Source organism: Schistocerca americana, chromosome 3 (genome assembly GCF_021461395.2).
Source record: "Schistocerca americana isolate TAMUIC-IGC-003095 chromosome 3, iqSchAmer2.1, whole genome shotgun sequence".
Taxonomy (NCBI): Eukaryota; Metazoa; Arthropoda; class Insecta; order Orthoptera; family Acrididae; genus Schistocerca; species Schistocerca americana.
Genome location: NC_060121.1, coordinates 695,047,183 through 695,072,998, shown reverse-complemented (window position 1 = coordinate 695,072,998; position 25,816 = coordinate 695,047,183). Strand labels below are relative to the sequence as shown.

Below are 25,816 nucleotides of genomic sequence, written 5' to 3'. Positions count from 1 at the left end.
ATGTTGTTGTGTCATTTTCATTTTTGATTGTATTTGTTGGCGAGTGTGGGTGGTCTTGTGATTGTCAGTTTGTATACATGGAAAGTAGCCATTTCGGCCATATTGATGACATCATGGATCAAAGCAGGCAAGTGGAATAGGACACTTCTGTAATGTCCTATACAAGAATGCTGAAGATTAGTAGGGTAGACTAATATCTAATGGGAAGATATTGAATTGAACTGAGGAGAAAAGAAATTTATGGCACAACTTGACTAAAAGAAGGCACCAATTAACATGACACATCCCGAGGCATTAGGGAATAGCAAACCTGGTAATGGAGGGAAGTCTGAGGGGGAAGGAGGTGCAAAATATACTGGAATGACCTATGGGACTCGGCAAAATCTGCAACCCTGCCCCCCCCCCCAAATCCAAATGTTTAAGAGATCAATTCCACAATCTGAATCATAACAATCATAATGGCATTCTTTAACAATATCTGGTTTGCAGTTTTATTTCCGCGTTTATCTGGTGTAAATAAATAAATAAACAAAAAATCGCTTTCAAAACTGATGTTGATAAACGTTTGGTCTCCCTAAATACTATTTAACCCAATTTCGCAAAACATTTCATCATATAAGAAGTTATTATTATCAGGAGATGGTGATAATATTAAATGACATTTGGAGTCTCAGATGCATCTTATTCTCCACAAACTCGTGGCAAAGTCAAATATTTTTATTTCTTGTATCTTTAAGCGACCATTCAAAAACGGAGCAATCACATCAATCTAAATTCGGTAAAACGATCTTATAGGCAATTAGGACTTTTTCGAATTTATCTAACAAAATTATCTATGCCGTAACACAAACAGTTTTCACTATGAGTAAATACGAAAATCGCCTATCGGCGGTTTATTCCACATTCATTATTCCAAGACAGCTTAGGCACCGTACTTCCAAAGCGGGAACACAATTTAACTAATGCTAACTAAAGTTACTCTATTTGGCAGTGATAATGACGATAATTCAGCTTATTAATCAGTAAGGTGTAGAAATAGAGATGCAAAAACGGTCTTATATTAATCAATATACAATTCTCATTGACAATATGTGCCTCATGACAAACTACGGTGCTTCGATAATGTCCGCCCAGACAATTTCTTCCCCTAACAGGAAAAATACTGACCGACAACTGAGAAGTGCGCAAGTCACCACATCGTTCACTGTAGGGCTATTAAAATTTACATTGTTAATTCTATTTACGTCCATTTTCGCACTTAAACGTTAAACCAGCGACAAAAAATTAAATTATATACGGATCGACGCTCATTGCGAAAGTAACTGCGACTTTAATATAAAAAAACGTCACTATTTCTAAATCGTACTCTAATAAAATACTTACTATCATAATAATAGCAGACGCGCTTCTTACTGTGCGGCTGAGTAGTCATTTTTCACACATAAACTATTGAAAAAGACGCACAGGTACACCAAACAGTAAACAACGTTCGCAGATCTCCGCTGGTAAGCGACCAATAGCCTGCGAACAGACCAAAGAACTTGATCACGGCTCTAAGGGGAACCTATATACTTAAGAACTTTGAAAAAACTGAACAATTGTCAAATGCTTTTTCTGACTGAGACGAAACTTTATTTCGCCTGTTCCGTGTCATAGCGACGCGTCACGAATGTCATCCACTGAGCATAAATAACTAAATACAGAACAGAATTCGTGTTAGGGAAAAAAACAAGTAGTCTCGCACTATACACGATTGTTACAATTTACCAACGTGCAGCTGAAGAACGTTGAGGTACTGCAAAGCAAAACTAATTTTTCACAAAGACGAGGTTTTCTCGCCTCCTCGCCGTACATATGGAATGGATAACGGTGATCGAATGAGGAACATATGTAAAATTGTTTTTCTAATGTCAAATATGTGCGTGTGATAAACAAAGTTCAGTGAGAAGGAGAATTCTCACGGATGCCAGATAACTCTCTTAATTAGAGAAACTGTATAATAGACTATTCTTCGATGGCTTATTAGTTAATAACTCCTAGTGCAAGCTACATTTTCATAAAACAAAAGTGCACTTGAAAGATGCAATTCGTATTTTGCATCCACTTATATACTCCGCAAACCTCTGTGAAGTGGATGACAGAGGTTGCTTCCCACTGTACAAATTTACTGGACTTCGTATGGTTCATATCGCGTATGGAACGCGAAGCATCTCAGGTATCGCAAAATTGTCGTTTTGTATCAGATTAGTGCAACACGGCAGAGTAGTTCCTGCCTCTAATCAAGCTTAGAGAAAATTACGTGCCAGGACCGATAGCGCTGCTCCGTAACTCGAGCATAGTCTGGTGCAACTCATGGAAACATCCTCACTTCGAAAAGCATTTGGGCCGTGAGTTGGCAACGAAGCGGAACCCCAGATAACTTTAGCGTGGCCACACAATAGCAACACACACAAACACCATAGTAGGACACAACAGAGATGGCCCAAATGTAGGATTCCCCTGACCCCATCTCGCTAGGGAACCTGACCACACCAATGAAGGCTTCAGAACTGTATTTAGGATTCAAAACTGTATTTTAGGTGTCGAATCCAACGGATCTCCAGCAGAGATTACATGTACACCTATGTCATCAGTAACATGCCAAAATGAGATACCCAATGCGAGCTGGGCCTCGCCTTCTGGCAATACGTAAGGAACATCGAAACACTGACGATTAACCTCAAAAAGAACAAACACATAGTGTCAAGCCCCCCCCCCCCCCCCAACCCCCACCCCCGCTTTCAGCGAAAGGAAAACATATACTGTAGACAGGTGCTTTTCTTTCAACAATATGATTGAAAAGTCGGTATTAAGCAGTTTTTTTAACAGGATCACAACTGGACTTTTTTTATGGTTACTTACAAGTCGCAATTCATATCACAAAATATTAAAAATACTACATAACCCCGGTCTAGCCAGCCCCTTGCCCCCCTACAAACTATAGTATGGGGGCGCCTTTGCATAGTACCTGTATGTATATCAGGTCGCACATTCCGAGTAGCACACACTTTAAGCGAAAGTCTGTGGCGTGCCTCGCATCGTGCCGTGAAGGCACAGGGACAAAACCCAAGAACCAACGAATATCCCAAAAAAGGCGACGTCCCAGTGACATATGTGTTATTAAAGAAATAGATCACAACGTGATAGACAACTAAGTAGTAAATGAATTGAGAAATCAGAATTTAGAAGTACAACCAACCCCTCGCTTCAAAGAACTAACTATGAGACCCAGAAAGCAGTAGATACAGCCATCCAGGAAGATGCCATGCTCCTTGACTTCCAGAAGGCACTCAATACTGTTCCACACTGCCACCTATAGAACAGAATACGAGTGCACGCAGTGGTATCTCCTAGGAGGGAATGCAATGTGTCACAAAGCTCGCAGTGTTTGTACGGATTTCAAAGAGCAGCAGGTTGAGTTACCATACTACCCTGGCCACCAGAACTCTCCAGACTTAAACCCACTTGAGAATCTGTGGGACCACCTGGATCAGGTCTAGCACAATTGGCAACAGCACTGGAGTTGACGTGGCTCCACATCCCTGTCGGTATCTCCCAGAATCTCATTGGGTCTGCTCCTGCAAGTCTCACCTGCAATACGTGGTTATTGAGGCTTTTCGCTGGGGGTCACATTAATGTGACTGGACAGGATAAATGACATAGTAAACAATATTGGAAGTTCCAGAAGGCTATTCACGGTTGATGCTGTTGTACACAGAGAAGTTGCAATGGTAGAAAATTATAGTGAAATGCAGGAAGACCTGTAGAGGATTGACGCTCAGTGCAGGGAGCGACAATTGACCCGCAACATAAATAAACATACTGCGAACAAATACGCAGGAAAGCCCGTTATTGCACCATTACATGAGTACAGAATAATCACTGGTAGCAGTTACTTCCATAAAATATCTATGTATAAGGAGGGATTTGAAGTGGAGTGATTACAATACCCCATCGTCTACTCCTTTACATAATTAACTTGTATTGGTATGTAGATGTCCAATTAAAGCTGTAAACAATCAGTTGTTACTCAAGGATAAGAAAGTCAAAATTGCCACAAGTTCTATTGTTTGTTATAAATCCCCACACAAAAGAAGAACAGTAGTTGCACTGAAGTATAACATGGACATGTTTAATAACATCCTGCTCATTGACAAATTATCACAAGAACACGAAACAGTTACAAGTAACTAAGGTTGGCGGAGAGTCAAGACAAGGAATCGATAGGTAGGTTACTACATTGTTAGACCACTGATTTGTTTTCGTGACCTAACGACAGTGACTACCATAATTTGAGTTCGTAAAATTGAGCATGCCAGAAGGGCATCTTCCTCCTACTCATTAACACTATAACATTCACTGAGTACATAGAGACCTATACACACCGAATTCGATTACTGATCTCACCATTTAAAAAAAAAAAATCGTCGTTGAGTTGTCCACCAGTGCTACAGTCAGTGACCATTATGTCGGATGATGCTTGTGAATCCTGAAAAGCTACCTAACACAAACATTACATCAAGCTCCAGTTGGCGCTGTAGAGTGAGCCAATCATAGCCTCTCACGAGCAGTCATCCAATGACAAGTGTCAATACTCCCGGAGCGTCCTACCACTTCTCAATAATTTTCCAAAACTACTACATCAGACCAGAGTGACAAATGAAATTCCTGCATTATCACGCCCAGAGGCCTACAGCTAAAGAAAGGAATGTGTTTTGGCGCCAACCTGTTGGTGCCCCAAAGGAGTGCATTAGCTTGTTGTTTCCTACGAATGTCCTAAGATTCCTATCTGCCTTATATAGATGGACAGCTACAGGTATTTTTGGGACAAAAAAGTTGCAATCTCACACTTATAGAACCCTAACACCTCGCCTGCCAGCGTCTGAAATGAGTATAGAGCCATAAATACCTGTAGCTTTCACAGTGCCTACATAGTGTCCATAGATATATTGCTCTCCTACCAGTAGAGTGGCACCGTCTTTTCTGCACTCTCTGCCCAAGGCTCATTGCTGCCCACTTCGTTGGACCTTTACTGTACTTTACAATGCCCTCACTGCAGAAAAACGTCTTGGGGAAGTAGGTGCAGTGGTCTTCTCATGCAGGATTCCAATAACTCCTCTGCAGCCGACCGAATGACCGCAGCGTTACCTGCTGTCCACATTGTGTTGACTTGCAGTGAGCATCCGTTCATCCTGTACGGTACACACAGCAGCTTACGGCGAATGCTGTCTTACCTGGCGTCAGCATCACCTATCACTACCTGCCTCAAGTTAACAGTGTCCTTCTCCCACCTTTGATCTGCTGTCTGTTTGTGAAATTGCAGCCCAGCCAAACATTATTCTCAAGAAAGTACTTCATGTATTGGCAATCACTATCAGATAATCTTTAATAAAAATAAAAGAATACTCTATATATTGGTAATGTGAAAGTCGACGAAACCGTCAGTTTCGCTGTCTTTCATGATCACATAAAAGTAACTACAGTTAAGGCAATTGCCAGACTGAGCTTCATTGGAAGAAACCTCAGGAAATGTTGTCCAACAACAAAGGAAGTAACTTAGAGAACACTCGTTTGACCAATACTTGATTACTGCTCGTCAGTATGGGACCTGTATCAGATGGGACTGATAGAGAAAATAGATGAGATCCAAAGAAGAACAGTGTAATTAGTTACAAGTTTATTTAGTAAGCACGAAGGCATACAGAGATGATCAAAGAACTTCAGTGACAGACACTGCAAGAGAGTCGTTCTGCATTACAGTATTGCTTATTGTTAAAATTCCAAGAGCACACATTCCTAGAAGAGTGAACAAATATGTTGCTTCCTCCTACCTATTTCTCACAAAAGACCACGAAGGTAAAATTAAAGAGATTAGAGCCCATATAAAGGCTTACAAGCAATCGTTCTTCCTGCGTACTATTCGTGCTGGGAATAGTAAAGCGTGGGAAGTGACAGTTGTACTCAATGTAACCTTCCCCACACACTGCAAGGGGGCGTGCAGAGCATAGATGTCATGTAAATGTAGAAGGTCTGCGTAATTACCCACTGCCAAGACACACTAGTCACACTGCTCTGCAAATGGTTCATGACCGAAAAGTCAAATCCTCCATGGTCCCAAGTAACACAATGCCCCTTTAAATGCGTTTAACTTGGGAATCTAGCCGAAAAATAGGGAGAAAATGAAACCAAATATCCCAAATGAAGAGAAAAACACGATATCTGGAATTGCAACGCAGACATAGCAGCCCCAAAACGCAGCATCTGCAGTGATAGCCACTTACTATTCTCTGCAAAATGCGCAGAAAGACTACAAGCGGGACCCAGTGATACCCGAGCCCCATTCAGAACTCTGGACAGCTGTTCCGATCCCCAAACATGAGAAGGAACTAATGGAAGAAATGACAAACGGCGTATTCATGTTTGTCACAGCAGTATTGTGGAACCTCTTCCAAGCCAAAAAGAGCAAATAGCAAATGCAATAGGGATGGTCTCAGACAAATTCTTCGTAACGACAGTAAAAGTAACACATACCAGAAAAGGAGTGCACATCACAGTCAGACTACAAGATCAACACAAAAGTGAATACAAAGACTAGAACAAAAAGAAGCTAGTGCCACACAACAAAGAATTGGAACAGTTATTTTATATTCACATTGCAATCAGTTTGTAAATATGGCTACATGCCGAGATTTTATAATTTTTTTCAGTTAAATATACAGATGTCAGTAATTTCTACCCATCACCATTTACTCATTACAATAACAAATTCTTCTCCAGAATAGGAGTTGCCAAGGAGGGTCTCAGATTTTACTTTGCTGTCTAGTCCTCTACAGAGCGATCACGAAAGACGAAAAAGGGATAGAAGCGCGACTGAAATTCCTGTTTGACGAAGAGAACTGTCTGAAAAACAAAAAGACAATAATAAATCACACACTAATCAGGAAGAAAATACACATGTTGGGTCTAGCAGAAACATGGACAAAAGACAACGATAGATTCGAACTTGTAAAGTATGTCTGGCGTGTAAAGCATAGGGCAGACAAAAGTGGAAGAGGCGAAGTTAGCCATCTACACCAAGGTATATATAAAAAAGGGGGGACGCCATTCCGGCCCCTGGCGAGCAAAACATCCCCAGACATCTATGCGCGTCTTGGCGTCACCTTGAGGACTGTCGTGGCTGTGTACTCAGCAGAACACGGCAGTCTCGGTGTGCATCCAAAGAAAATAACTCGTTTCGTGTCAATCATGAGCAAGGGTCACTGTAACTGCGTCTTGGCAAAGTGCATTAATACTACTCGAAACACAAAAAACGTTATTTATGACGGTTTTCCCAAAGATGAGCACTTACAACATGAATGGATGGTTCACTCAGGTTTATTAGCTTTTGCTCCTGGATATCATATCTTCATGTCCCATGGATATAGCCGTTATTCTTTTCGTATTCCAGCGGTGTGTTAACTAGTTTAATGTAAGAATATCATATAACTTGCGAGTGAACTCTTACAACAATTCGTATGGTGATTTAACAATAACAGTGTAAGTCAAAGTGGCAGTGTGGTGTTCTTGTTAAGAACCATGCCTCACTTGCTGAAGGTTGTGAGATCGAATCCAGTCGAATGCTTTAATTTGTATTTTTAAACTTTATTGAATGGAATTTAGAGGACATTGCCCATGCATTACCTTAAGAGCTATATTGCCAAATGTACATGATTCTTTACAAAAGCGAAAAATGCCTTTGTCATGCAAAGCATCATTTCAGAAATGGACGAAGGAACCATATGCAGTCTGGCTATTCTCGAAGATATGCTGTATTTATTGAAGGTTAAGTCAAACACTCCTACTAATCAAGAGAGACTAGCAGTTTTGACATTTGATTAAATGAATATTGATGGTAGCATATGTTACAGTTCATTGGAGCACATAGCGATCAGTCCTCATTCCATTGTTCAATTTTGCATGATCTGTGGGTTGTGCTGATAGTGGAAGCAACCAGTTTATTATGACTGCGACACAATTATGACTAGCAGTTTGCTTCAAAGCATCATTAAGGCAGTTGAAGAATCGAGAATGGATGTTGTAGCTGTGACATGATACATAGGTGGAAGAAATATAATAATTTGGTTGGAATTGCATGTCTATACAGATGAAACATTTTAGTAAATCCAGCAGACGATACTAGCAATGTGTGGGTTTGCTTCACTGTACCAAATTTGTTAAAGTTGTTGAGGAACCATTTTATAGCCAGAGGCATTATGCTATTTAATGTGTCCAAAATAACTAAGGCAGCTATAGAGGAATTTTTTAAACATAAAAAGGTGACCTAACGATAACACACACAACACTGAAGTGTGCTTAAATGTAACTGGACGAGCAAGGCAGGACGTTAAGATGGCAGCATGCTTATTTTCATAACAAACAGCTCAGGCCTTGAAGTACGTTCTTCACAGAGACATTGAAAACAATTTTATTGAACTCGTTAACGATGTCTTGAACTCTAGAATTCCGAAAAAATGGATATCCATTAGTGTGTTGCGTATTTGGAATGAATCTCACAATTCAGGAGAATATTCTGTGGGCCCAAGTAGAATGACGCACAGATTCTGGCAAAGTATTCCACACTTTATAACTGTGAACATAAACTGAACATATACATAAAACATCCGCTTTATACGCACAGTTTGAGAGACAAACGGGAACTGGTGATGAAAGATCGTGAACTTAAACTACAGATAAACCATGTCTGTAATTGCCGCAGACGACAAGTTGTCCGAAGTCAGTACTGGCGGCCGATGTCGCCCCAGAGACCCCCCCCCCCTCCCCCGCCCTCCAGTGCGGAGCACTGTGTTGTGGGGAGGGAGCTGGTGGTTTACTCCTGTTCATAGTCCCATTAGTCCCATAGAAATTGTGGGGGTGGAGGGGTATGCCATAGCGGGAGCAGGGAGCGTCACTGCCAGCAGCATTTGAGACATGTAGAATCATCTCCAGTTCTAGTGTCACAGTAGTCGTATCATGGTGGAGGTCCATGTCAGAATGGTTGGGGGAGGGGGAGATTGAGCTAGGAGGGTTGAAGAGGTCTGCGTTCTGCTCCGATGTTAGCACTCACGTCAGTTTAAGCCGATGGATGGGTTCAGCTGTGGGTTTGTCCTTCTGCTGTAGTCTGAAAGGCACGAATAAGTATTCATATAACCCTTAGGGGGTGATAATGGCAGTTTTATCAGTGTCTTAAGTTGTCATTGGTATTTGCAGATATGCTTTTCGACAGTCAATGATACTGAAAATCGTGGCACCCGATAATTCATGATCAAAGTCCTAAACGTTGGGTACCGGGTAAAGATCAGTAGTTGTGCACATACTGAGGATTCTGTCGTCTCTGCACATTCGAAAAGTACCATCTATTTTGTGGGCCATATGTAGAGGTGAATCCCAGCGGCTGTTTGAGTGGTGGGTAGTGCCCAAGTTGAGCAACTTGTCTGCAGCGGTTTTGGCGATTTTCCTTTTCTTGGGGGAGAGGCACCGCACTTGGCGAGAGGAGGGCGATCGCTCTGTTGTTGGGTTTCTGTGTACTGTGCCATTAATAATGTCATAGCAGGGAGGAGACTGGGAGATACGGGAAGGGGGGGGGGGACCTGACTGTTGCAGCCACTTGTTGCACAATTAGACTGACTGCACTGTCACTTGATTCGCTGGCAGTGACCTTTTCGTTCGTAGTGTTTGTCAAAGGTTGTTGTTTGCTGGCGAAGAGAGGCAGCATCCACGAATACTTGAGCAGCTCAGCGCAACGTTGGATGGTGTCCACAGCTTGTTTGTGATGGTGCTGTGTGTTGCTGGTAGCGTCTGTGAGGTCCAGGGTGAGCACCATTTGGGTTAATGTTTCGTCGAGGTGACAATATTCGTTGTAGTCGCCGGATCTGGCGAAGAATTCTGGGAGTGGAGGTCCTTCTCCACATCCTGTATGTCCACTGGATTTGTTCCTTGAGAGGGTAGTCGTTCCGTGGTAGTGGTGTGTGAGGGCTGAAGGAACCTAAGTTTTCCTCCTGTAGCGAGAGACATACTTTCCTTGTATCAATGTACTGTTGGTTCGTTATTGTAACTTGACTCTCGATGGAGGAGCTCTGCAGTTGGAGCATGTGTGCCACTGAATTGGCCCCAATCAGTGGTTCATTGACACTGACGCGAAGAAATGTTCATATGAAATGTTGGGCAATGCTGAGGTCAGCATTGTAGGAGACAGTTTTGTAAATGGCAATGATCAATCCATTTGTCATTTGTAGTGTAGGTGCAGAGTTGGGGGCATCAGGGGATAGAGAGGTATTCAAGATAATACTGATTTCCAACTCCAAGTCCACTAACAAGTGCTGCTTGATGTGACGATCTTGCAAGTAGATCCTGGATTTGTTGCCGACGGGTAGATGAGACAAACTGGTTTGGTTCATAGGGTATGGTGTGTGGCAAACTTTGATGATGCCACGGCCTCTGATGCCCAGTGAAGGTCGCTGGAGGCGTTTGGGTGTTGGCAGGGCTGCGGAGACTTGCGTGCAGCAGTGCAAAAGTGGGTGTGAAACCACATCACTGTGTGGTCCACTGTCCATATCCTGTGGTGTGAGTGGCCCTACACTATCTGTAGTTGTTAGCTGTGGGGAAGCATGGAACCAGCAGCCGTGGGTTGATGACCAGCAGTGGAAGCACCGGGCATTATCAGGAAGGTATGATAACAGTTGGTCGTGGCTTGCTGGGTAGGGAAGCAAGATGACCACCCATGCTGCACACTCGACGTGTCAGAGGACCTCAGGTGAAGTCAGCACTGTTTGGTGGCAGTGTCCTGGAGAGGACAAGATTACTGCCACTGCTCTGTGGCTGGCGTGTCGAGTAATCTCAGACGGGGTCAGTGTCATTCAAAAGCCGTCTGCCGACTCAGTGTGCAACACTGACTTTTTCTGTCTTGAGGTTACTCATGCAGGTCAGCATTAATCGCCGTGAGCAAAGCGAGCGCGATTAATAGTTCCACCACAGTTTGGTGACCATCGCTGCTTGAATACATTGCACATCAAGAGGTTGTGGTTAGGTTAGGGCACGAGTGTAAATTCAGGGCTACAAAATGCGTTGGCTGCCACAGTTCAGCCATCGATCATTTAAAATCAGTTGTGGACAGAACATCTCAAATTTCCACCACACCTGATGGCAGCACCTTCCAACATCGCTCTATATTATATGAACAGCATTTCAGCACTTGTGAAGTCATCCACTGCGTTTGTGTGTCGCCTTTAACCGAGCAGTAGCTGATGTAGCAACACTACGGCGTCAAGTGCCAGACATCCACTCTCAAGTAGTTTTAAATGGACTATAGTTACTGATTCTTCCATTCCATGCTGTGTTATACACCTTGCAGGATGATGCTGTAAAGTACGTAATATGGAGTGAAGTGGTCATTGTATGCTATGTACAATTGTTGGTTGGCAGTATTCTATCCATGGGTCCTGTTGTTAACAGGTCAAATGGGAACTATACATTATTACTTTCGATTGTGTCACTTAAATGGTTCTGTCTTGCATTCCCACCCATTATCAGTAACATTTTCTGGAAATTGGGGAGATATCTTAGAATTTAGATTGGTAGGCGTTGGCTGGCTGGTGCATAGTAAAGGCAGTGTAACCACGTCACCATTAGCTTTCCTGTACATATTATGGGAATTTGGGTGTTTATGGCATATATATTTTGGAAGTGCTGTGAAAACTAGACAAATTAAATCAGTGGCATGACACATGTATTATAAATTAGAACTATGCAAATGATACTTAAGGCGAAAAATAACTCATTCATTTGGTGAAGGAGCAGATTTTTATGTAGCCTCTTCCAGATCAAGATGCAATCCATGGCTGCTTCCTCCTTGTGGCATATTTCTTCGTGGCTTTCAAGTATTCTTCATGATTCAGATGCCTAATCCTTATAAATGTTCTTGTTCTCACATAAAGAGCAGTAACTGTGTCAAGAACCTTGGGGAAACTTTAGTTTCAAAATAGAGCACAGAAATTTTATGACATTTTTTTGTTTGACACTCCATTTCCTCTAAATGCAGCATATTATTTTTCATTTGCATCACTTTCTTTTGCTTTGCTTGCATTTCAAAGTAAAGACCATCACGAAATATAATTGAGATCCAGTCTGCATTAGGCTCACCTACTTCACATTTTGCTGCTGACACCTTGCTAACACGTTGCACAGACATAATTGCGAGAGAACTCTGAAACAGTGGTTTATTAAGTGAGGAACTGAAGAAAACTACTGTCAGTAGCTCTCTGAAAAGCACATCCTCGGCCCAGAATAAATGTGTAATGTCTTCAGTTATGTTGTTCCCCAACCCATAGAATTTCTCGTTTTAGCAGTTATCGATGGCCCATAAAATTTAAATACTTTCAATAAAAAAAAGTCTGTAGTTAGTGGAGTAACATGGTAGATAATGAAGTTTTACATAATAAAGTTATGGCAAACTACTCTCCTCTTTGCGTGCTATCAATTGTGAAAATTTTTTTTTCGATATCTCAAATCGTTTATGAAATATGAGGAATGATGTGGGTATTTTACTCTTGTTTTATTGCTGGCGCTGCGCGATCACAAATGAGTGTACCACATCAGATGAGTTTTCTTGAGATTAAAACAGAGGCTTCCACCAAAATCTAAAGAAAAATTCAATATGTTAGCTAAATTTTATACACAGCAACGTATAATGTAATATGCATCAAAAGCAAAATCACAGCGGCCCCTATTTTTCATTGCAAACTTTTTCGAATTTCGCGCAGTGCCTTACTTCCATGTAAATATCACAGTAACTAAGATCATTAATGAAATGATGGACACATCATCATGAGCCTGACATACAGAGCTATAAGTAACGCAAAAATGAATTTTTTTACCGAAAATCGCTTAGGAAAGATCAAAGGGTGTGCGCCTCGATTTCGTCATCTGCAAGTGGCCGAAGGGTGGCAAAAACTGTGGGCCTCCCCTTTCGAACAAACAAATGGACTCGTCCAGGCTTTCGGACAAAAATTGTCACTGCGCATCGGACACCGTATCCTGCGTGTACTCTATGCAGGTTTATGAGACTGGACAACAGGACACCGAGTGAAGAAGTATACGAAATCGTAAGAATAACCTGACTTCAAACACATTTAGTAAATTTGAGGGCAAGATACGGCAAACGAATATTCCAAGTCCGTCCCGACTTAAGAGACATATTAACGATCAGCATAACAAAAATTTAAGAAAAAGAAACACAAGCACATACACCCAAAACGAACAATTATGGTACCCAAAACACAAAGCAAATTTTCCGATAACTAACATACACAATATTGCCTCTAACAGAAACTGATGAAACAGCGCCACATTAGACGAAAGAGAAATAAGACAGTACATTAGTAAGATATAGAAAATAACAAATATTGTAATAACTGGCCACTGTACAGACCACTGGCAAATGGAACAGTTTAGACTGTAAGAACAGAAACATGTAGCAATCAGTTACTGCACACAGTAGTACGATTTGCTAACACTAGACATAAGTATTTTAGTCAACAAAGTTAAAATGTTAAATTTAAGGTTTTAACTTTAATGTATCCCTCTGTGATTGTGTGAGTGAGTGAGTGTGATTGTGAATGTGTATGTGAATGTAACAGAAAGTTAAATTATAATGAAATAAATGAATGTAAAAAGTTCTACGGCTGAATAGACACGAAAATGTTCTCAAGCAATCTGTCATTTTCCCCCTCAGAGATGAGAGTGGGAAAAGAAAAAGAAACGCTCTACCAGTCAGAAGCCTACGAGAGATTGTAGCATTCACTTTGGTATTCACCACCCTCTCTCTACTTCTAGACTCCTTATCAACTGAAGACTGTCATCGAGACCTCATACACTGAGAAGATTGCCAGTGCTGCTGAAACCTAGAAATTCTCCAAAAGCTTCAATGAGAACATCAGCTCACACACTAGTGCATTAGAAAGTAAAAGTCATGAATAGTCATCAACTCACAGATTCCACATCTTACTGCAAACTTCCCAAATGGGAATAACGCAATCTGTGTTAGGAGACTTCAGTGTCAGGGGCCTGCTAATGCTGAAGCACCCCACGTACTGTAGGCCAAATCTCTTCCTCCGCGCTCTCTTGCGTCACTAGCGATTTGGGACACTTCTGTAGGGTTGAATAGGGCAACACACACCAGGATGGACCCTTGTGGTTCACACCCATCCCTCTTTCCGATCACCTGTAAGACCTGTAAGGGCTGCTCATCACACTCAGCAATGCTGCATAAGCAGTGATGATTCCAAAGAATACCAAGTCCCAACCTGACATTAACCACAGCAGAAGATGCTGCATCAGAAGATACCATACTGGTGTTCATCCCTAAGGATGCAGAAAGTGAGAAGCCAATGTGTAAGGTTAAGCTAGCGACAAGAACTCCTGCAACACCTGTGGTCGAGACTCCAGGGGCTTCACCCTTGTAAGGTTGGGGAGAGACACACCATAATGGGTTGAACATACAATGTGGTTTTCCAAGTGTTTGAGATTCTTGCAAAAGTAAAATTTTGTGATATTATTTGCAGATAACATTTGTCAGAACAAAGATGCAACTAGTATGAAACTTCAAACAAATCTTCAGAAAGCGGACAAAGCTGTTATCTCAAGAACAGCATCAGAACAACGTTAGACTGTGAGGGATTTCAACAATGCTCCAGCAAGTGATGGGAGTGTTATTCCTTCCATGTTGACACAGTACTGCACTTCACCTTTCTTCATGTGCTGTGATGTTGGAAACCTGTTTCAGCTACAGTAATAGCATTTTTGGCGTAATAAATTCGGTATCAACAAACAGTTTTGACATTTATTAAATTTTTAACCAGATTGTTTTCACTTGTAGTGAGGTTTGGTGCAATGTAAAATAGTTCAGAGAGAGAGAGAGAGAGAGAAGGTCATTTTTATTCACTCTATTAAAGTCCATGAATCATGAACCTTTCCATCAGTGGGATGGCTTGTGTGCCTTAGCAATAAAGATATCTGTAGCGTAGGTGCAATCACAATTGAGGGGCATCTGCTGCGAGGCCAGACAAAAATGTGGTTCCTGAAGAGGGGCATCAGCCTATTCAATACTTGCAGGGACAAGAGTCTGGATGATTGACTGATATGGCCTTGTAACATCGACCGAAACGGGCTTACTATGCTGGTACAGTGAACGGCTGACGCCCAGAGGAAACCACGGCCACAATTTTTCCCAATCGTACACAGCTCACTGTACGGTTAAATGATGATGGTTCCTCTTGGGTAAAATATTCCAGAGGTGAAATAGTCCCCCATTTGGATCCCTGGGAGGGGACTACTCAATAGAATGTCGTCATCAGGAGAAACAAACTGGCATTCTATGGGTCAGAGTGTGGAATGTTAGATCACTTAATTGGGCAGGTAGGTTAGAAAATTTAAAAGGGAAAAATGGGTGGGTTGAAGTTCAATATAGTGGGAATTAGTGAAGTTCAATGACAGGAAGAACAGGACTTCTGGACAGGTGGATACAGGATTATAAATACAAAGTCAAATAGGGGTAATGTAGCAGTAGGTTTAATAATGGAAAAGAAAATAATAATGCAGGTAAGCTACTATGAACAGCATAATGAACGAATTATAGTATCCAAGATGAAGCGATGAAGAGATTGAAGAAATGTAGGATGAAATAAAAGATATTATTAAGATAGTTTAAGGAGACAAAAATTTAATTTTGAAGGGGACTGGAATTCGATAGTGGGAAAAGGAAGAGAAGGAAAAATAGTAGGTGAATGTGGACTGGGGGAAAGGAATGAAAGAGGGAGCCACCTGGAAGAATTTTGCACAGAGTGTAAATTAATCGTCGCTAACACTTGGTTAAAGAATCGCAAAGGAAGGTTATACACATGGAAGAGACCTGGAGACACTGGAATATTTCAGATTTGTAATATAATGGTTAAACAGAATTTTAGGAACCAGATTTTAAATTTTAAGATGTTTCCAGGGGCTGATGTGCACTCTGACCACAATTTATTAGTTGTCAACTATAGAGTTGTGGGAGCTGGATAAGTCGACAGAACCAGAGCTTGTTCAGAGTTCCAGAAGGAGCATTAGGCAACAACTGATTAGAAGAAGAGAAATGAATACAGTAGAAGATGAATGGGTATCTTCAAGAGATGAAATAGTGAAGGCAGCTGAGCATCAGAAGGTAAAAAGGCAAGATGTAGTAGAAATCCTTGGGTAACACAAGAGATATTGAATTTAATTGATGAAAGAAGAAAATTTGAAAAATGCAGCAAATGAAGCAGGGAAACAGAATATAAACATCTAAAAAATGAGATTGATAGGAGGTGCACAATTGTCTATGCAGGTATGGTACAGGACAAATGTAAGGATTTAGAAGCATATTTCACTAGGGAGAAGATAGACACTGCTTATAGGAAAATTAAAGAGGCCATTGTGGAAAAGAGAATCAGATGAATGACTATCAAGAGATCGTATGGAATAAGAGTCTTAAGCAAAGAAGGGAAAGCTGAAAGGTGGAAGGAGTATATAGAGTGTCTATACAAGAGAGATGAACTTGAAGGCAATATTGTAGAAAGTGAAATGAACATAGATGTAGATGAGATGGGAGATATGATACTGCGAGAAGAATTTGACAGAGCTCTGAAAAATCTAAGTCAAAACAATGCTCGTGTGATAGACAGTTAGTTAGTTAGTTATAGTTAGTTAGTTGGTCACATGTTCCATTGATCAATATCATGGTACGGAAGCTGTTATGATGTGGAACATGTCAATTGCACAAGAAATGCATATATGATACAAGATTTTTAATATATATATATATATATTACAGTACAGTGTTAAGGTAAATATTTCTGTTATTTACCCCATTCCTTTCAATGGTACAACATGCATATACTATATTAATAGATTTATTTATTCCTATTCAAGAATTCATCTGTGGTATAGAAGGAGTTGTCAAGGAGATATGATTTCAATTTATTTTTGAAGCTATTACTGCTATCTGTCAGACATTTTATTTCATCTGGTAATTTGTCAAAGAATTTTATAGCAGCATGTTTTACCCCTAACTGTGCCAAAGATGGATTGAGAAAGGATAGTGTAAGTTTTTCTTTTCTTCTGATGTTACAGTCATGAATATCACTGTTGTTTTTAAACTGGTCCACGTTGCTGAGAACAAATTTCATTAGTGAGTAAATGTACTGTGAGGCTGTTGTAAGAATTCCCAATCTTTTAAAAAGGTGCCTACAAAATTTGCGACTATGAACCTCACACATTATTCTAACCATTTTCTTTTGAGCAGTGAATACTTTTTGTCTATATGTTGAGTTGCCCCAAAATATTATTCCGTATGACATCAAAAGTGAAAGCATGCAAAGTATGTTAGCTTACTAATTTCTATAGCCTCAAAATTGGCAATTATTCTGATTGCAAAAGTTGCTGAACCTACTCGCTTTAGAAGACCCATAATATGAATTTTCCAGTTAAGATATGTACACCCAAAAACTTAGTATGCTCTACCCTGTCTATTGACTTCTGTTGATGTCTTATATTTATTGAAGGAACAGTATTTTTTTCAGCAGAAAATTGGATTTACTGTGTTTTTTCAAAGTTTAAAGCAAGACCATTTGCAGACAACCAATTAATGACTTTTGCAAAGATCTTATTTGTATAATTTTCAATTGGAGTTTCTTTTACTGGATTAATAATTATGCTTGTATCATCAGAAAACAGTGTACTTCAGCTTCTTGTTTCAGATAAGAAGATAGGTTGTTCACATATATCAAGAACAGAAGGTGTAAGTGAAAATTACTGGCTGTGCTGTGTGCAGTCTGTGGCTGATTGGCATTGTTGTAATATTCGCTATTGTAGTGTTGGCAGTTGGAGGTGAGCCACCAGCAGTGGTGGATGTGGGGAGGGAGATGGCGGAGTTTTGAGAGCGGATGATCTGGACGTGTGTCCATCAGAGACAGTAAAATTGTAAGACTGGATGTCATGAACTGATATATATATATTATGACTTTTGAACACTATTAAGGTAAATACATTGTTTGTTCTCTATCAAAATATTTCATTTGCTAACTATGCATATCAGTAGTTAGTGACTTCAGTAGTTAGAATCTTTTATTTAGCTGGCAGTATTGGTGCACGCTATATTACAGTAGTTCGAGTAACGAAGATTTTTGTGAGGTAAGTGATTCATGAAAGATACAGGTTATTGTATTATTTATTGCTAGCGCGTAATTGTAGAGAGAATCTTCTTTGTAGTTGTAGTTTTTCATTGTTGTACAATAAAACAGATGTGGCATGCATGTAGATTTGCACCAAATATTTCGCAGCTGCGCTTGCGATAAACTAGATATTATTTTCAGTGCTATGTTAATGTGTTTTCTTGTTTTTGCTCTTCAAATTGTGCTTGTCTTGTTATCGCGTGAAATACGTGATAATTATTGCATGTGAAAAACGTAACACTAGGCTCTAAAGTAAATTGAGAAATGATAGTGACGACGAGCGTAGCTTATCAGCACCACCGTGTAATGCATTAACAGGCATTCAGAGTATTAATTTGGTAATTGTGCATAGGGAAATGGAGCAGGCGGCAAATAATGGTGTAGACAGTGAAACAATTAGTGAACAGGGAAACATCGCCTCAGGAATCCGAAATGACAGGACAAAATTTTGCAATTACTGCAGATTCAGGTTTTGCGTCATTACCCGTTTCTCAATCAAGTCAATACACATTTTCTGCCTTTCAATATGCGAATGTTGCCTGTTATGCACTGCCGATAAGAACAAAGGAACAAGTTCGAGACACTAATACATTGTTATTGCAATTCATGCAACGAATGGAACAAAATCAGGAACGAACACAGCAACAGCTACACAAGTTAGACACAATGGAACAAAATCTTTAAAAGTTAAACACAATTGAGCAAACGCTTGAACAAACTCGTAATGATTTAACTGCTGAGTTACTTAAAATCGAATCGAAATGTCAAAAAGTCTGTAATGACGTAAAAACACAAATTTGTGAGCATTTTCAACCTATTTTTTCGCGTCATGAAAATGCACTACAGAATCACGAAGCAGCCATAAAGGAACTGCAAACTATTGTTCATGAAAATCATGACACCTTGCAAGCTCAAATTGACTCAGTTGCATCTACCGATTCGGTTACGCAACCTGCAAAAACTCAGGAAAACTTAAAGGAAACAGTAGATACGTTTCCAACACAAATGGACACTCTGAAACTTGGTTCAGAAAGACACATGGAGGAAATTAGTTCATTATCAGAGAAAGTAGTTGAACTTTCGGATCAGCTACATAATTTATCTATGAAGGTAGATGATAATCTGAATGACACAAGACCGGTAGTCTTTAATGACACAGAAGAGTACGAACAAATTAGGAAATTCAAACAAAACCAGAATCAAATTAATACACAGTACAAAAGGGAAATCCAGGAAGTACAAGATCAGTTGGCACAGGTAATACAAAAATTACATATTTCAGAGGAGATTCGCGCTCCAACACGGGAAGAGGGACTTAGAAATACGGAAAAGCCACAAAATAATAGCACAGTGCATTTCGGAAATTATGAAAGAAATTGGCATGGTGCACCGAATTTTGAGATGGAACCGCCGACGCGACGTAACAATGACCGATATGCGACTCGCGCGTCACGATGACTTTGACTATAAGCTGTTCATTACTACACGTAAATTCAAAACATTTAAGAACCCTGTCAACGACATGCATCCACAAGCGTGGCTTCACCAATTCTCTCATTTTTTTCCTCCCAACTGGTCACTGGAGCACAGATCAGAATTTATGTGTGGACACCCAGAGAATGAACAAGCTGTAAGAATGCGATTGGTCATTCACGATTATCACAGTGAAGAAGAATTTTATCATGCATTCCTCTCAGCATATTGGTCTCGAGCTACTCAATATTGCGTAAAACATAGCATCATTATGACGAAACATTTCGAACAATCTGAATTTTCCAGTCTTGTGAAATATTTTGAAGACATGTTGCATAAGAATCAGTATCTGTCAAACCCATACAGCCCCTGAGAAGTCATCCACATTTGGTTAATCAAATTGCCTGAACATTTACGACGTATTATTTTGGCAGGAAGTTGCAAAGACGAGATTGAAGCTTTTCAGGGACTGTTACAAGAATTGGAAATTGACACTGGCAATCGTGGTACGCGAAAACAGGAACACAACAATTACAGGCCACATCCTTCACAATTCCGCGATGAAGAAAACAGATACTACCCATGTGACAACCGCTGGTAGAGTGAAAATAATTACAGAGAAAGATCGCATTTCCGTAGTAATGAATATGACAGAGACAATCTGAGAAACAGACATTATTGGAACCAAAATAATTATTATCAAGGGAGACAGAATAACTTCAGACGCAACAGTTCAGCGCACAGTTACGACTCATGGAGAAATTCTCCCCCACATGACCCACAAGAAAGAAATTACAGGAATTACCGACATGACGACAGAGGATATAAACATAACGATAGATCTGAATTTCATCAGAACTGGCGAGATTCAAACAGGGCAGGGCCCTCTCAACAAGCTGAATTTGTAGAAGTTAGATCTGCTAATCCTAATAACGATGCGCGCCAACAAAGAGACAGACAATGACTCGCACCCCAGGCAGCCACGTGCGCCGGCTGGGCTTGAGAAAAATAACATAAGCTAACCTTGAGAAAAATTCCAGTATTCTTTACCGACGTATACCGCATGATAATTGTGTTCAAGTTGAAACTCTGAGTACTAGGATGAGTAATGGTTTAGACTACATTTCACATGTAAAACCGTTTATTGAGAGATAATCTGTTTTTTAACTTAGTCTTTGCACTAAAATCTTTCACTTCACGTTACTAGTACGCTTTGTCACACTTAGAAATTGTTAACATGCAACTATGTTTTAAAATTAACTATCCAGTCAAGAACCTAGGGAACTTATTTAGACAGTAATTACAAATGCATTGTTATAGTGAACAGACGACACAGTGTTATTGTGTGTGTACATTCTTGCTTATTAGTTGCACAATTACGTAATGGCTACAAGGCTTACATACTTAGACCATAAACCAGTACTGCTAATGAGATTTCAATGCAACATTTTGGTTTACTCGAAAACACATTATAGATTTAAAGTGCTTTCTGGGAGATACCAGATGACACAGTGGTTAGTTTATTTGACAGCTACATGATTATATCATGACACTACTAATGTGTGACACAAGTTACATTGTTGCTTTTGCAGTGTATCTGTTTTATATCCGTACAGTTTTTCTGAATTCTTCTGGAAAGTAAAACATACTTTAGTAGTAACTTTTGTGGTATAGCTACAATGAGACAACCTTTTTCGTAGCGCAACAATACGTTACAGTATAGTACTTTCTTGATCACGGTAATGTACGTAATAACTACGATATATATACACATAGCATTTCACTTTGTTTATTACGAGGTAAGTACATTAACTTCTACAGAACTTTGCTTGCAGACGACGATAATTACGACACTTGGCACATTTTTTACCCTTACGTAATGACAGAGATTATCTTACAACAACACACACAGTTTAGCGCTGCAGTACACGTATTTGAGTGATTAATTTTGTACTTAAAACATCTATTTTTAAAGATTTTTGAATTACAAAGATACAAAGTTTTCCGTGATACATTTCATTCCATTGCTGTACTCTATAACACCTGAGGGTATATTTACATTAATCCTCAGGGGGATACACGCTTACTTTCAGTACCATGTGTGTGGCAAGCACAAGGAGCCCTAGCTAACATGTTATTTGCTTATACAACTTTAAAACATCGGTACCATATTTCTCTAATGCTTACATTACACAGCTATCTCATCATTTAACTGAGAGACACAAACATTTTTTTTCTACATCAGTGACAGATGTTTACGTAAATACACAGCTGGATAACTTCACACTTATTAAATTGTATTTTGTCTGTACTTTGTTAACTGTTCATATTTTTTCGGAGCCATTGTGATACTATGAGAGCTTTGAATGATGTATTTGGTATGGGATCATAATTTATAAAGTACGTTTGAGGTAGTTGACACTATTGAAATGAGCAGAGAATTTTTTTTTACGTTTTGAAATTATTGCAGAAAGCTACGACGTTTTTGAAATTTGACTGAGGTGTTATGATGTTATTGTTACGATAACGATGTGTAATTGTGCTGTTGAAGTATGTTTATGATCAATAAGCTGATGCTATATGAGGAATTTCATTATGCTACATATTTATTATGATGAAATATTGAAGAAGTGTCGACGAATATGTATATGTGTAATAAGGTATGGAATAATGAGTAGTGGTTAGGGACTCTGATTTGTGAAAAAGGATGTCGGAAACGAAGAATCATACTTTAAGGATTATGAAATGTGGTATGCATGCGTGAATGTATCACAATGCCAACGAAAATTTTTTGGACACTGTTATATTTATAGGAATTTGTTTATACACATTTGTAACGCAAATTCTCGACCTGTGAAATTTTTTATATGAGACTGTCGCTGTAGCACAAACTGCTCTCGTAAATATATCGGTAAGAAAGCTAAGTGACCTTGACTTAATGTGCTGTAGGCGCCAAGCTATGTGACAGTCGCCTGGAAAAAAAAGCTGTACCTTTCAGAGGCACAACAAAAAAAGGAAAGACCATTAACCTCGCTATTAACATTGCTTTGAGAAAGCGTTTCACAGAAGACACACTCATACTTGAAACATATGATTACAATTTTGAGATCATACTTTCTGATATTTACTGAAATACCTAATGAAATGATGAGAAATATTTTATGTCTATATACCTGATTATGACTACTGTCTTTCTAGTTTAAAGATTTTTTTACTGCCTTATGAAATGCCATATGGCTAGTGAATGATGCTTCATGCTTTGCTTTGTATATATATTTGCCTATGTTGTTTAATATCTATTTTGTAGCTGCACTGCAGCATTGGTTAAAATAAAGTTTAATAGATGTACTAATGTAAATATTTTCTGTCTAATGATCCATTAAACAATAATTTTATGATCCACTTTCTTTCAAGAAAAGGGAACACAAATAGACATTTCCTTTCACAGGAATTGCATAAATAATTTTTTAACAATTTGGTAACTTGTCTGTTAGAGTAAGGTATCGTGATGCATCACTCTAGAGTTAAGATGTGACATAGGTATTAGACATGGCCATCTTTACTGTAATATTTTTTCTGCTTGAGCTTTGTCATGCTTAGGTATAAATTATTGCATTTGCTGCTGCTGTTTGTCAGGCACTGTCGTACTGAATTTTACCTTTTGTTAAGCCAGTTTTACTACTGAATTACTTTTCTTGTTGCTGCACATTGGCTCATATTAGTTGTATGTTACATTTGCTTTGCTAATTTAGCTATACTGCTGCTTGCCTTGCCAATTTGCATTTTTTGTCATTGCTTTTTGTGTTAATTGTTTTGTGCTGTTGCATTGCCTCGTCCCTTTGTTTATGCATCGGAGCTCAGTAGATTTAAGTTAGCTTAAGAGGGGGTAGGCTATATAAGAGAATGAGTTGTGATGAATTGGAAGAAATGCATTGAGAAGTTATATGAAAAAGATTTGGGCCAAAATGAGTAGTTTACAAAGAAGAATAATTATTTTGAAAGAGGATATGAACAAAACAGAAGGGTTTAGGGACAACAGATATAGATAGGACTTTTTGAGAATAATGATGAATGAAGGGAGATCGCCAAGAAGTAAAGAAAGTTTTGTTTGCAAAATACTGCAGTAAAACAAACCCTGTCCTTTCATTTTGTGTTATTCTGCTATGTGTTTGTGCACCATTGTGTATTTGTGTTCGTCCTGTCTTTATGTGTTTATCTGATAAGAGTTATATTGTAGAATTTTTCTTATATATGTTAATTTTCTATGTAAAGATGTTTAGGCATTATTAATTCTGTTCTGTTTCAATGCTCATGTGTGAAATTAATGTTTCGGAAACTATTCTTATTGTTTTATTTATTTACTTATGTCATAATTCCTGTAACACCTATGTACATGTTTATTTCTATTCTTTTGTAAAGCCTGTATTACTACAAATGTTATCTGTATTATTATGGTTTTAATGTTGTTTTCTGTACCTTTGTGATTCTATTCTCATGTTATAAAATTGTAATTGACACCAGTTCATCAAATTAAGTAACTTGTAAGCATTCATTTCAGTGCACACATTTCTGTTGGTCATAGTATATGCACAATATGTGAGAAATTGGGACTGTTATTGTTTGCATGTGTTTTAATAATTCAGCAAGCGACTGGTTAACAGCATTGCTGGTTCTATGGACAAATCCAAAAACTTTGTGAGTGCACAAGTGGTGGTTTATGGACTTGCTATATTGTCCGCAAGACTTTTCGATGGTGATTGTGCACCAGCTCAGTGTCAACAGATGGCTGCTGGCCGTCTCTACAAGGACTACAGTGGGTCTGCATCTTTGATGACCCACCAATACCATTATTTCTACAAGGACTGCAGTGGGTCTGCCCTCTGGCAGTATTTGCGCTCGCTATACTGCAGTAGTTCGAGTAACGAAGATTTTTGTGAGGTAAGTGATTCATGAAAGGTATAGGTTATTGTTAGTCAGGGCCCTTCCTTTGTAGGGATTATTGATTGCATTGTGCTAAAATTATTGTGTGTCAATTTATTGTGCATGTTCAGTTTTGCTCAGCTGTTTGAAAATCAAATAACGTAAGGAGTTTATCACCATAATCATTCATAAATTTTTCTAAGGGGACGTTTCAAAGGGGACCCATGATTGAGCCCTGTGGTACACCTAATATAATTTCACCCCATTTAGATGAAGTGGCAAACTTATTTAAATCACGTGACCCATGTCAAGAAACTTTTTGTTTCCCGTTCAGTAGGTATTACTTAAACCACTCATATGTTATTCCATTTATACCATATAATTTTAATTTTTGTAACATAATGTCATGGTTCACACAATCAAATGCTTTTGACAAGTCGCAGAAAATTCCTATTGGTGACATTTTACTATTTAAAGACTCTATTTTGTAGATAGTGAAACTGTATATTGCTGTCTCCATGGAACAGCGTTTTTGAAATCCGAACTGTGATTTACTTAGTATCCCATTACTGTTGAGATGGCTAATCACTCCTGAGTACATTATTTTCTCGAAAATTTTTGAAAATGCTGTGTGCAAGGATACTGGTCGATAATTATTGACGTCTGTGGTATCCCCCTTTTTGTAGAGAGGCCAGACAATGGCATATTTTAAATTGTCTGGGAAAATACCTTGAGTTAGTGATGCATTACATATGTGACTCAGAACATCAGCTGTAATTGCTCCACATTGTTTTAATATCTTATTAGAGATGTCATCTACTCCAATAGAACATTTACTTGTCAAAGATTTAATTATTTTGCTTATTTCACAAGAGGTTGTTACATGAAACCTAATCTGACTCAATTTTTTCAAAACTGACTCTTCCATGTACTTCCTGGCTTTTTCTTTTGAACTATTTGAACCAATTTTTTCTCCTACACTTCAGAAATAGTTGTTAAATACTGTAGCTACTTGTGTACTGTTGGTTAGGATGGTCTCATTCTCTTTAATAGTAATACTACATACCCCAGTGGTTACTTTTCTGTCCCCCTTCTAATAACATTCC

The 25,816-nt window shown here is 39.2% G+C and overlaps 1 protein-coding gene across 2 annotated transcripts in view; it reads right to left on the bottom strand.

Annotated features, from left to right (window-relative positions):
- The window catches only part of LOC124607499 (histone deacetylase HDAC1), a 161,080-nt gene extending 159,564 nt beyond the window's left edge, over window positions 1–1,516 (bottom strand). For both annotated transcript variants that reach the window (XM_047139883.1, XM_047139884.1), the window contains exon 1: window positions 1,384–1,516. In XM_047139883.1, coding sequence (XP_046995839.1) covers window positions 1,384–1,432 — 49 coding nt within the window. In that variant the 5' untranslated portion in view covers window positions 1,433–1,516. The remainder of the gene's footprint in view (window positions 1–1,383) is intronic.
- Between the last annotated feature and the right edge of the window lie 24,300 nt (window positions 1,517–25,816).